At 37.9% G+C, this 14,327-nt stretch overlaps 1 protein-coding gene across 2 annotated transcripts in view; it reads left to right on the plus strand.

The window, feature by feature from the left end:
• The first annotated feature begins 12,614 nt into the window (after positions 1-12,614).
• LOC145690227 (LIM/homeobox protein Awh-like) overlaps positions 12,615-14,327 on the plus strand; it is a 201,100-nt gene continuing 199,387 nt past the window's right edge. The window contains exon 1 of one of the 2 annotated variants that reach the window (XM_081764913.1): positions 12,615-13,243. In XM_081764913.1, coding sequence (XP_081621039.1) covers positions 13,166-13,243 — 78 coding nt within the window. In that variant the 5' untranslated portion in view covers positions 12,615-13,165. The remainder of the gene's footprint in view (positions 13,244-14,327) is intronic. The other variant, XM_081764912.1, reaches the window with a different exon arrangement.

The following is a 14,327-nucleotide window of genomic DNA, read 5'->3' on the forward strand; positions in this document are numbered from 1 at the left end:
AACTCTTAATTGTAAAATTTTTGTTTATAACAGTGATATTGTCCAAATATTATACCTAGGTATAAATCAATAAATGATATTGATCTAAATAAGATTAGATGCTTTCAGAGTAAATTCTCATGCGTAGTTTTCGAGAAACCCTTGGAAAGGAAATGTTTATGGCGCTAAGAGTATGTCGTTTGTTGCTAATAATGATCAATAATTTTTATTCTGCTCGAATACATTGTTTATTTGTATATTGTGTTTGTAAAATATACACACTGTTAAGTAGCAATTATATCTATTGTTGTTTGTCTTCTCCTAACAGAACACATACTCTTAGCAGTGTCATACATACCTCTAACAGTGACACACATACTCCTAGTAATGTCACATATTTCTAACAATGACACGCATACTCCTGGCATTGACACGCATTCTCCTAGTAGTGACATATATTCTTAACAGTGACACATATCTTAATAGTGACACACATACCCCTAACAGTGACGCATAGGGATGCATTCGAGTCGAGTCGAGTCGAGATTTAAGCCTGTCTCGACTCGTCTCGAGAAAATGTTGTCTCGACTCGTGTCTCGACTCGAAAATATGTTTCTGTCTCGACTCGTGTCTCGACTCGACAGTCTCTGTCTCGACTCGACTCGAATTCGAGTCGAGACGTCTCGAAATTCGAGTCGAGACAAAATATACGAGTTAAAATATACGCACACATCAGCCAGAATATTATGACTACCTACCTTATTGTCAGTGTGTCCAACTTTGGCACGGATAACAATGACGACGCGTCTTGGCATGGGACGCAATGATCCTTGAAAGGTCACTGGAGAGAGTTGATTGGTACACATAGGCAAGGGCGCCGATTTTTCTGTAAATGTGGGGGGCATTCAGATGCAGAAGGCATATATATGACGATTTTAAGACGAATTGTATTCAAATTATGCCAAATATTGTATATTCATAAATACAATGCGGGGCTCACATGAGCTTTGGGGGTGCCTGGCCCCTCGGCCCCCAGGATCGGCGCCCTTGCACACAGGTCATCTAATTCCCGTAAATTCCGGGAAGAGGGGCGATGCGCTCTGAAGTCATGTTCAATCACATCCCATTTGTGTTCGATTAGGTTCAGATCAGGCGAGTTGGGCGGCCAGCACATCACTTGGAACTTGTCCCTGTGTTCCTCGAACCACTCCATCACAATCCTGGCCTTGTGATATGGTGCATTATCTTTCCGAAAAATGCCACTACCGTTGGGAAACATGGTCGTCGTCTGCAAGCAGTGTGTGATACGCCTTGGCCGTCATGGTGCCTTGCTCGAGCTTCACTAGACACATAGTTGCTCACGTGAATGTTTTCCGGAGCATAATTAAGCCACCGCCAGCTTGTCTCCGTCCCGCAGTACAGGTGTCAAAGAACTGTTCTCTTGAAACACGACGAATACGCACCCTCCCATCGTCATGATGAAGAAGGTATCGGGATTCATCAGACAATGCAGCGCTCTGCCACTGTGCCAAGGTTTAATGACGATGGTCATGTGTTCATTTCAGTCGCAGTTGCCGATGTCGTGGTGTTAACATTCGCACATAGATGGGACATGGGCTTCGGAGGACCATCGTTAGGGGTGTTCGGTGCACTGTGTGTTCAAACGCACTTGGACTTTGCCCAGTAATAAAGTATGATGTTAGTTCTGCCACAGTTCGCTGCCTGTCTTGTTTTACCAGTCTGCCCAGCCTATGACGTCCGACATCTGTAATGAGGTGGAGGCGCCCAACCCCTCGACGTTTGGACGTCGTTTCCCTTGGTTTCGCGACTTGTTGAAGACACTCACCACAGCACTCCTCGAACATCCGACAAGTCCTGCAGTTTCCGAAATTCTCCTGCCGAGTATGCGGGTCATTACAACCTGCCCTCGGTCAAACTCAGATCGCGCGCCTTCCCCATTCTACACACGGCCAGCACTCTCACTGATACTACATGCACCGTACGCGTGACTGACTAGCAGGCATTCGTCGGCAGGTGACACAGATATCGCCTGGACGGAAATTATATCGATAGTAGGTTGGTAGTCATAATGTTCTGACTGATCAGTACATACTAAATAAATTTAAAATGTAGGAAATTTTCAACATTCTGATTAACATGCAGGAAATTTCACAATGAAAAGAAGCAACTGACTTGGACAAGACAACGGTTAGTTGATGGGGCAATCTTTTTTTCTGGTCTTTGAGGTGTGAGCTTTGACCATGCCTTGTGAAATTTTGATGTTTGGTGCTCATCAGTCGCGCTTCCATTTTTTTTTTTCTAATTGTTCCAGTTCATGATAATTAACAATATATTGCGCAGTTCGAATACATGTTCACGTTTTCATTCAATCCAACTCAAGCCGCTTCAGATACTATAGAGTTGTATTTGTTTACGAAGAATTAATTGCGTATTAGAAATACACCCCAACAAAACATTCTGCGTGCTCATCTGCTCAGTATTCAAGGTTTTAATTACAACCTGAATTGTTAAAATGCGAACGTAAGTTGCATTAGATATCTAAGCAGTTCCTAGTCTATGGATAATTCAGGCAATGCTAATTAAGGTCTTTCTAGCAAGCATTTCTGCTGTTCATAAACCTTACGCATTGGAGTAGGAAAAAAAAGAAAAGAAAAGAAAGAAAGAAAGAAAGAAGTAAAATTGGTAATTTTGTAACCGTGACTCACTCGGGCTCATGCTCTCTATCCTCAATGGAGCTCGCGTTCGCTAATCTCAATGAGGATCACACTAGTCAAGTTTCTCACTAATTCGAGCTTGAGCTTGATATTTACTGTGAAATTCTCTTCAGCTCGATCTCGTAATGCCACACGTCCTTTCTTGTTTTTACATTTGTCTCACCATTTTCGATTTATACGGGTGGCCGTGGACTTTTCAATTAAGTTTTTGTTTTCATTTTGACCCGCCGCCATTTTGCACAGGGTTGCCGTAGAGAGTCGAGACTTGTTCCATTTTCCTTCATTTTACAACAGATTTCAAACGATGTGCTACTTAACCCCCCTTGCCATTTGAAACTTTTTAGTTGGATCCCGTCTGGGGCCCTGCGGGAAACCCTGAGGCAAACTTTTTACCCCAAAAAAGTGTGGCCTTGAAAATGATGGGATACATGTTCACCGAGTTTTCCATTTACCCAATCGTTTCCGAACAAATGACTCGGTTCAAACTATTCTAGCAGGTGATTTCCTAGCTATGGCTTTTTAAATATCTAGAAATTGGCCATGTTTTTGGCCAATATCACGGGAACGGTAAGCCATAGACAGTGGTGCCCACCCCCCCTTATGTCCATGACGCACCCCCCCAATTGTCTATCCGTAGGTGTTCTTCCATGAAAAAATCTTCTTTTCGATTAATTTTACCCCCCCATCAAACATATTTATATAGATTTTTAACCCCCCCAAATATTTCAATGACGCAGTTTGCGTCATAGCCCCCCTTGTGGGCACCCCTGCCATAGAGATATGATATTGGTGGTAATCAATCCCTAATAGAATGCTAAACATTTTTGTCCTGATATTAATTGGTGGCCACTGGCCAACTGGCCATTGGCCAAACCACTGGCCAGTTGGACAGTGACTACCGGTTACTATTTGGTACCAAAATGTTTACCATCCTTTTAGATATTGATCAACACCAATATGATCTCTCTATGACTTACGGTTCCCGAGATATGGCTGCTTAAATTTCTGTAAATCGGTCATTTTTTGGCCACTATCTTGCGAACGGTTAGATTGACGCGAAAAATTTAATCATTTTGTCTAATAGTTTTTGATGCTCTATCTAATGCAGTGTACAAAATTGAAAAAATTGCAAATAACAGACAGACGGACAGATAGACACACAGACATAGAGAATTCAGTAACGAACTTTTTAAGTTCGTTGAATATGTTGTAACTCACGATATCCCGCCCGGTGACACGTATAACTTCGGGATTCGTCTAGTTATAACATATCCAATGCGAACACAATTGTCTCGTTCGGATCTCACAAGGGAACTTTCCGAAAATGATAGCTGCAGTGAAAGGTGTGGCCTATGCCAATTGAAAGAGCTGTAACAGAGATGAGCATTCCCAAAAAATTAGCTGCCCATAGCAATAGGCTCAGGAAATATAAGGGGTGGAAGTTCGGGAAACAGCAAGGCTGGACAAGGGGGAAAAGTGCAAATTCCACAAAAAAAAAGGGGGACACGGCAAAATACAATGCTGACAAGTGATGTATAGAAAGAGACTTGCCACAATAGGGAACAAATGAAGGCCACCAGTGGGGTTAACAGTGTTGCCAACTGCAATGAAAAGTACTTGTTTTGCAAAGAGCACTATATGAAGTGAGTGCAATATTCAGTGTCAACCTGTCATGTAGAACATAAGATATGGCGTGTCTAATCAGTGGTACAATCTAACAAAAGAAAATAGAAAAAAACAGAAGTACGAAAAATACGGAGAAAACGGAGTTGGCCATAATGCGCCACATTTGATCAGGGGCTGTACATATTAGAATGAACAAAACAAGAAGCACCGAATATGCATGAAACCGACGTACCTAGAGTCGAAAAGAAAAACGAGTTCCAAAGTTGGCAAGACTGGCCATGGGCATCCAGACAAGTCTAATATAGTTAGGCCACTCGCTTCAGAAAAAGAAAATTCCGGCAACAGGCATCACTCGGAATGCATCAATGTTAGAGTGATTGAGGCAATGTCAAGTCGGGGAACATGAAATGGTTGGGTTGAGCCAACAACCGATAATAGAAGCAGTGAACATTATGTCATGGTTGGGTCGTATATGGGAATATGCAGGGTGTCCCATCAAACTTTGTGACCTGAAAGATTTGCGAAACGAACAAAAATGTGACGGATCCAGTTGTCCAGGAATGTACCAATGTCAGGGGGTGATAAAAGTCTGTGAGAAGCAAGTGCCCCCAGGATCCCCAACATAGGGCCCCAGGAGCCAACTTCAAATTTTCAAAAGGAAACAGGGACCGAGTGTTACCTCTCTCGATTGATCATGGAATGTGCAACAACATATATAGGAAACATTTGCTATATGAAGCATGTTTTTCAAAATGGCCGCCACAAATATGTGCTGTCTTAACATGGCATCGAACAATGTGATCTCAAATTGCTGTGAAGCGAAAAGAGATGTTGCAAATCCAATTGCACAGGAATGTACTCATGTCGAGGGCCAAGAGAACTTTGTAAGAAGCAAGTCCCCCAGGGCTCCCATCATAAGGCTCAAGGGGGTCAACCGCAACATTTCAAATGGGAACAGGGGCGGATGATATTTCTCTGGATAGATACAACACCGTCTATAAAAAAAAACATTTGCTATATGAATATGAAACAGATGTCAGGCAAGGACAACTAGCGGTGTTTCCCATATGATCAGACGATGACTTATTTATGGCACGAGCCATAGTAGAAGGCGGCTTAGTTGAAGAAACTACACCCTCTCAGTAACCTAAATTGCACGAAAATTTCCAAAGCAGGTTCATTGACCTGACTACCGCATGTTGCCAACTTTGTCCAAGAGCGGGATGGTTTGTTTCTAACTTTTCTACCGAAAAGCATTTGTCTGGAATGGTGTTTCGGAGACAATAAAATAAAGAAAATATACTAGGCAGAGAGAGAGCAGGGAGGAGGGAGTGTACCAATTATTCTTTCCTCTAAACCAGCGTTTCCCAACCTTTTTCAACTTGCAGCACACTATGGGTGTAACATGGATTCTCGCGGCACACTTATAGATATTATTATTTGTAAATATAAAACACACTGGTATTTTTTTCTTTGATTACTGACCTCCTTCGCACAGAGAAGAAAGCTCGATCACTGGGTTTTCCTCGTGGTAAATCACTATGCTTATTTTTCATTCTAATTTAAAAGGAGAAAACAACTGCAATGAAATGTTGGACTCAGGTTATTAAAAATACGCTTACTCTTTCGAAAACTGTATCCAACCTTTTACTAAGAATGAAGATCATTAAATAACGAACGAACAAATAAATCTATTTTACTTTTAAAACACAAATGTAAATAATTTATCGAAAGGATTGAATGATATTTTAAATTTTCAAGTTAACGAAATAGTCTGTAACGATAAAGAAGCAATAATGGTCATAACAATAACAAATACTTTTTTCAACATTAGAAATGTACAGAAAAGTAACACGTCATGAAACTTAAAATTGTAGATTCATAGTAGAGGTTCATAGTAATGTGCAATACAAATATACATTTTCCCCTATGTTTTGCAATTTGATTGCTATAGAATTAATAATTTTGTTTTGATATCCTCGCGGTACATCAGTGGCCCATTCACGACACACCAATGTCGCGGTATTTTCACTGCTAGCTTCTCATTTTAGACAGGTACCGGTATATTTACAACAAAGGGGGTAGCGTGCACCTTTGCACCCCCTTAAATCTGGCCCTGTCCAGAAGTTATGTAGCACTATATCCTTTATGGAAATAAAAACACAATATTTATAACTATGCTAAATTACTAGAGACTGCCAATTGCTCATTCAGACAATTTATGATGTTCACTTTATTGCAATGTTCTTATACAGACTAGATATAGGCTACGGATAATAGTTTTATAAAAACTAGATAATCAATTATTATTATTATTATTATTATTATTATTATTATTATTATTATTATTATTATTATTATTATTATTATTATTATTATTATTATTATTATTATATTTGAAGTACAATCAAATATCACGACATTAATTACTAGTTTTAATTAACTGAATTGAGCTGAAAATTAGATCTTGATCTCGGAAGATTAACTATTAAATTTATACGTTCTGTACCTTTCTAAAGTAATAAATGCTGGAATTGGTTTCAAGGCTGTTCCTGAGTGAATAATTTCTTCATAATAATATTAAAAGTTTTAGAAAAATTTTCGAGACATTCGAGTCGAGTCGAGATTTTTATGAGCTGTCTCGACTCGACTCGTGTCTCGACTCGAAAATTCGAGTCGAGAAACACGTTTGTCTCGACTCGTCTCGAATTTTACAAAGTGTGTCTCGACTCGAATCTCGACTCGAATTCGAGTCGAGTCGAGTCGAGATTCGAGACATGTCTCGACTCGAGCGCATCCCTAGTGACGCACATACCCCTAACAGTGACACACATACTCCTAGCACTAACACACTCCTAATAATGACACGCATACTCCTAATAGTGACACACTCCTAATAGTGACACACACACTCCTAATAGTGACACACACTCTTAACTTTGACACGCGTATTCCTAGCAGTGACCTACTTCTAACAGTGACACTCATGCTCCTAATAGTGTCACATATAGTACTTCTACACGGAAAGAAAACTCAAGCTCATTTAGGAGAAAAGTCCGTAGAATCCGGCTACAGGCAGCATCCCTCACGCTGCTCATGCCACGGCAGGAGAACTGCGCAATCCTAGAAAATCCATGTAGTGCTGCAGATTTTCTGCACTATATAGTATCCGTGCACAACCAGCTAATATTTATCAAAGTACATAGATCATCTGTATCCTGCACTTACCGACCAAGGACACACATGATTTTCGTCTATTTGCAGCTGAACAGATTGATCTTGGTTAGGCAACAAACCTGTACGTAGTTTGGTCCAAAAGATCTTGTGTATGATCCAGGATTCTGCTAAATTTCGTCTCTCCGGATTTTCTACACTAAAAATCAGACTTTTTTTCTTGCAGTGTAATAATTATAATGAGAAATAGTTGATCAATTTTCATTTAGTATTTTTAACATAGAAAATTAATTTAGGACACGCAATATTACGAAGAACGGTATGGAAAGCTTTGAATAATATGTCACATAGTTTTAAAACACATCTTTTATAATTCAAGTAATGACACTTTTAAATATGTAATAAAGTATAAGCAATGATAACATTGGAGATTACACGTTTCACAAACAAAATAATAAAATTCAAACTCCTTGACACGAATATTTGAGAGGTTTAAGCAGACCAATCGATGATTTTATAAGCTGGGGAATTATGTGGTCAGCAACATCACGAATTCAATCTCTGTTGTCCATTTCCTTCCATTTAAGTAAGTAGCTCTCGAATTGTCGTCAACCATAAATGCAGATTGTTCTGGATCAAATCAGGATCCCCTTGCACCAGAGATAAGCACAATACCACTGAATCAATGTGCTCCCCACCCCCACGCAATTAGAAGGAAGAAGAGGAAAATTCTTCTTGACGGGTCATTCAATTAACCAAGTGTTGCATGTAAAATTATACATCATACCGCGTAGAAGGGAGAAACATGGTCACAACGGAGAAGCAACAAAACGCATTGGTTATGAAAGAGATCGCAGAAAAGTAACTGAATGGAATGGGTAAGCATCGACGAAATAGGGAAATTGTGTATACGGTGGTAAAAGATAAGATGCGAAAGAAAAAAATAAAAAGATACAAAGAAGGTTGGTGTTAAAAGAGGATAATTGTAATATCAAGATGAAGAGATAAGTTGCGGAATAGTAGTGCATGGAACATTTTTAATCTGTGGCCAGCGATCTAGTCATGACATATTTTCAAGATAATCTATATATTTTATATAAAAACGAATTGTGACTTACTAACTCTTGAACCACCCGACCGAGCTCGATCAAATTTTCAACATAGATAAAGTTCGGATCTGAGAGGTTTTTATCATTTCACTTTGACGTTGCAACTTAGGAAAGTGGAAGATATAGAGAAATGATCGAAAATGAATTATCGGAAATTCTCGTTATTAGTGTCGAATGGATAGTTTTCGGGGTCGCTGAGACGAATAGTGACACTTCCGATGTCGTTCAAATCTAAATTCGCCCTTTATGTCCAAAATGAAACGTATTCTCCTCGTGCGAAGAACGGGCATTCTGCTAGTTCTATATTTAAAAAATATTAAAGGATCCTACCCACAGGTAAACAAGTAAGTTTTGTTTCACATTGTAAAACCACGATAGACTTTAGGGATTCAATGTTAAAACCTAAAGTGATAAGTCGATCAATTTGTAGTTTCAATAGCAGGGTAAGCGCTCACACAAACTCTATTCTAGGGGCCGCGGTGGCTCACTGGTAGAGCGTTCACCTCTGGTGCTTGGGGTCCCGGGTTCGATCCCAGCCTCCGCCAAGTGAACTTTGTGGTGGACAGCACCGTGTGCGTGGGTTTTCTCGGGGTTCTCCCGTTTCTTCCCACTTCCTTATTCCACCATTTCATTCATATCTCATAATCACCGTCTCCTTTAGCCTAACCGGCATAACCGTGGAACGTAAAACTCAAAGATTTCATTTCATTTCATAAACTCTATTCTAAAGGTCCTAAAACCATATCAAAGCATTCCTCGCTATCTTTCATAGTTTTTACTCTATTCAAATCTATATTGAAACTGGAAGAGGCAGATCTCTTATCTACTGTTTTCGGTCGGTTTAAATTTAGGAATTAACGGCAGAGATGGTGAATATCCTAAAGATCCTAAATCCAAATCAAGAAAGCATTTTTCGATTTGGATTTAGGATTTTTAGGATATTCATCTGGAAGTGAATTATTCCTGGCCCCTGTTTGATATGCAACCAGTGTAATTGATAATGCATGTTGGTTGCTTTGTTGTAGGATAATAATTTCAACACGGTCAGAAACCACGAACCTACTAAATGCTGATTTCGAAGAAGGAAATAAAGTTTCATTTATTTAATTATTTTTTTTTTAAATCTTGTTTAAGCGAGGTATGAACCTTCAAATGCGAATGTTTCAAAACATGTGTTTCAGATTTATCTCGTTACGGTGTGCCGACAGTTGTGAATCTAGCTACAAATAAATTACATAAGAAGACTAATTTATCAGTTGGTATACATGCATTACCAAATTTTATCAACAGATTTGATTAAGAATTCCGAGAAATCAAAATAATCGTAGGGTTTTATTGTTAAAGACAATTCGGAAAACAAGTCAGATTTACTAGAAGTTAAAATTAATACTAAATTTAGGTGTGTAGTAGTGAATTAGGTTGCTTGTATACGCGGCAATAAAATTTTAGCAATTCATGATTTTCTAAGTAGTCCAAAAGAAAGAACAGCATCTCAATTTGCAAATCTAATAGATATTAAAACTAATTATAAGAAGAGAAAAGAATAATAAAGTTTTTTTTTGGAAATATCTGTTATACCTAGAGAAACTTTTCTATATGTAAATTATTAATATTTTATTCCCATAACTAATCAAAATTATTACTATTCTCGTTGTCAAATAACATGGTGTTTCAAATCAATATAGACCGTAAGATTTTGTTGAAAAGAATTTTTAAGTCTTACATGTAAAGGACAGTATAATTGGAAAGATTGGAATTGCGAAAGGGATAGATTTGTCACAGGACTTGAAATTCTTAATACAGTTTCGGTTCCTGAGGGAAGTCACGTCAATAAATTTTAAGTCTTATTGCTAAAGCAAAGGGTAGATAGGTTGCCTAATGTACTACTTCTTGTATGTAGATTTTAGAAGTTGTCTGAAGCTTTTCTCCATCCACTTGTAGCGATAAAATTTAATATTTACCGATATGACTTCCTTCAAGAGCCGCTACTGTATCACTATTATCTTAAAGGGATAAATATCAAACTCCAACCAAAGCAAAGATCTCAATTTTTGTAATTTTGAGCTTCTCGTGTCATTCCTTTTGGAGTTAACATTGAGGGTGATAGGCTTATCCTTTCAGTAAGAGGTTTACTTGCATGATTGTGATTCGCCATCTGTAAAGTGATTTAAATCTCGATGTGGTTCGGATCGGAACCCATGTAAACACTAGAACCCTTTCGCTCATAACCTAGGTATTGAAAACGAAAAACATGAATAAATCAGTTTTGCTGCTTACACCACATCCTCATTATGAGCCACGGTGGCTAAGTGGTAGAGTGCTTGCATCTGGTGCGTGAGGACTCTGATTCGATCCCATCTCCCAAGCGGGCTTTGTGGCTAGGGATGCGCACGAGACGAGTCGAGACAGAATTTTCCTGGCAAAATTCGAGTCGAGACACACCTCTCCCAATAGAAAAATATACATTTTTCGAGTCGAGACATCACTTTTACAGCACATTTTCGAGACGAGACAGTCTCAAATCTGGTCCCATGCACATCCCTATTTGTGGTGGATGTATGGGTAGATTTTCTTGGAGGTTTCCCGTTTCTTCCTACTTTTGTTATTCCATCATCATCATCATCATCCATCTCATCATCATCGCCGTCCGTCTCCCTCAGCTCCGGCGCTTAATCATGGGACTCAAAACTCAATCGTTAAACTCAAAAAGAAAATAAAAAATGGAAAACATCTTTATGATATTAGTGACGAGTTTCTGAGTGTGAGGATTTGTGTTTTGCGTCTTGATGTAATACCGACAGTTGATGGAGGGTACACAGATCAACCCTTAAAATATATAGATCGTATCCCACCACAGTATCTCGACTTCATGAGAATAGGGTAATAACATAACCACTTTACTGGCGGCGGAATATTAATGAGGAAACGATATATTTTCATGCACATTCATCGTTGTAAAGCAGTTGAATTCAGGAGTACTATCCACCAAAAAACGAAAAAGAAAATCCATACTACTAGCACTTGATCAAATTAAAATTATCTGATAGAGTTCGCTTTCATCAGAAGTAAAACTAACCCTACTGTTATCTGTGAGGTTTTATATCCATGACCTTTGTTTTAGGCGTCCTTTAAATGTTCTTTCTATGCATAGATGACATAGACTATAGTTTACGTACGCTCAACAAATTCAGCATTGTTAGAATCAAGTAAGGTAAAATTGAACTGATATATACTGTATGTGAATGCTTAGTGTGCTTGTTTTTAGCATGCAAGATCTGGGTTCGATTCCTGCTGAGGACACAATAGTTTTGGTAAATAACTTGCTATCGTGAGGCAATTGGGGAATACTCGAATTAAGAAGTCATTTACTACGGTCTATGAAGCCAACGTTTGTAAGGATCGATGTATTGATCACACATCATTCGATTAAAGTGTGGCCGGTCCAAACTCTTTGTAGACAATAAAGAATAGATACATTCTTAAACATTAAAGATGTTATTCCTTTCTCCATACCTAGAAACGTAATTCGAGGCTGGATTTACGTAGTAGTGCATCTAATGATACGTTTTGATGTATCACAGTTTGTATTGAGTGCAGTTTGTATAGTGTGTATGGCTGAATTATTAAATATCTTATTATCCTTTTTAAGTGCTTGGTATTCATATTAGTCAATTTTCAATTTACGTGAAACTTTGACGCGTGTTCCATCTTTTGTATCTATGTATGAATGTGTATATATTTAGAAATATTGAAGCCGGTAAGGTGCAATGTCACTTGATGCCTCTCTCACTACAAGTGATTATTATTATACACAGTGATCCGTTGCTGAGAGTTGCCGCCAATCATGTTTCTTAGCTCCGCCCCTTTCGTTACAAAGCACCACTGACGCAAGACCCAAGGCGCAACATTCGATGAAAACAAGACACGGCCGTGCAGTGATGCGCATTATCGTTGCGCTTTTGTTATCATTCCCTATATACTCCAAAGCTTCTTATCCACCTCCCTTCTTCCCCAACTCATATCTTTCTCTCTCCTATCCTTTTCCTCTTTAGTCTCTCTTTTTTCTATCCTCCCTCTCCTTTCCCCTCGCACGGTAGGTCGATATCCCATCTGCATCATCCACGTCGTCTGGCGGCCAAGAAGAAAACAGAGTACTGTTTCCACAAGAAAAATCCTTTCATGTTTTATATTGTGACATGTCGACTTATACACTGTTGCCAAAACAGCTCAATTAGCGGTTTACATACTTTTGTGTCACAAAATAACATTTGTGAGTGACAAAAGATTTTTTTTTCTCTCTTTCCTTCTTTTATTGTTACAGAGACGTAATTTATCTTGTTAAAAACTCGTTACGAATGCAAGAAAATTCTTTTTTTTATTTTCGTAAGTTCAATACCCGAAAAAAAAATATACATACGTAAAAGATGTAAAACAAACTAATTATTTATAAGGCATTTTTCCTTTTCTTCATGAATATCGGAAAAATTTTTTTCGTTCTTTCTTTTCGGAACAACTTCTTAGAAAAAGTGAAGTAAATTGTCAATGAGCGAAGAGGATTTACTCCACACTTTTCGGGGACAGACGTCGATGAACACTTGTTTGAATTTGGCTTCGATGAAGGTAAGTAACTTTATTATTATTATTATTATTATTATTATTATTATTATTATTATTATTATTATTATTATTATTATTATTATTATTATTATTATTATTATTATTGACATGGTGCTATAAAATGCTGTATGGTGTTTCATATTTTCTTTCCCATTTACAAGCATAAACAGAGAAATTATCCCCATATTGAAATAAGCTAAATTATTTCTGTTTACTTAATATCAAATAGTATGTGGCTCACTGTTAAGACTATTTTGTCACTGTTAGGACAATATGTGTCACCCTTAAGGAAGATAAATATCTTCAGACAATGTTATAGGTTAACAAGAAAATAAATTTTAAGAGTGAATTGCCTATATCTTATCGCATGATTTTCTCCTATATCTTATCGCACAATTTTCGCCTATATCTTATCGCACAATTTTCGCCTATATCTTACCCCATGGTTTTCACCTATGTCTTATCGCATAATTTTTACCTATATCTTACTGCACAATTTTCGCCTACATCTTATCCCATGGTTTTCGCTAATATCTTATTCCATAGTTTTTACCTATGTCTTATCGCATAATTTTCGCCTATATCTTATTGCATAATTTTCGCTTATATTTTATTAACCATTGTCATCTTTTGCTAGTTTCGTGATGAAACTCTTGATGAGGTACACTTTTCAGTATCAGTTTCATTGTAACAGGTGATGTGAATATCGTACATATTTTTTTGACTTTCTCGAAAATTGCGCATGAAGATTTACACTAACCCATAGGTCATTTGATTCAGCATAATGAGATCTATGACTTCGTATGTGCCTCTTCTTGGGATATTTTTATCCCCATTAAACGTTAATAGTATTGTACAGGATATTTTCGGGTGGAGGGAGCGGGGGTTAACAACAACTCCTGCATCGAAGTCAAATGTGATATGTAAATTCACTCAATGAATCAGGTTATTTTTAACATATTTATTTTCTAGAAAGTGAATACAATGTAAAATTAAAGAATTTGCTACCTAAAAGCAGACATATTCATTTTAATGAGAGACATAAACATTTATCCTATTTAATAACATTATACATTGTCGTTGAATT

This window comes from Thermobia domestica, chromosome 7, assembly GCF_964235325.1.
Source record: "Thermobia domestica chromosome 7, izTheDome1.hap1.1, whole genome shotgun sequence".
Lineage (NCBI taxonomy): Eukaryota > Metazoa > Arthropoda > Insecta > Zygentoma > Lepismatidae > Thermobia > Thermobia domestica.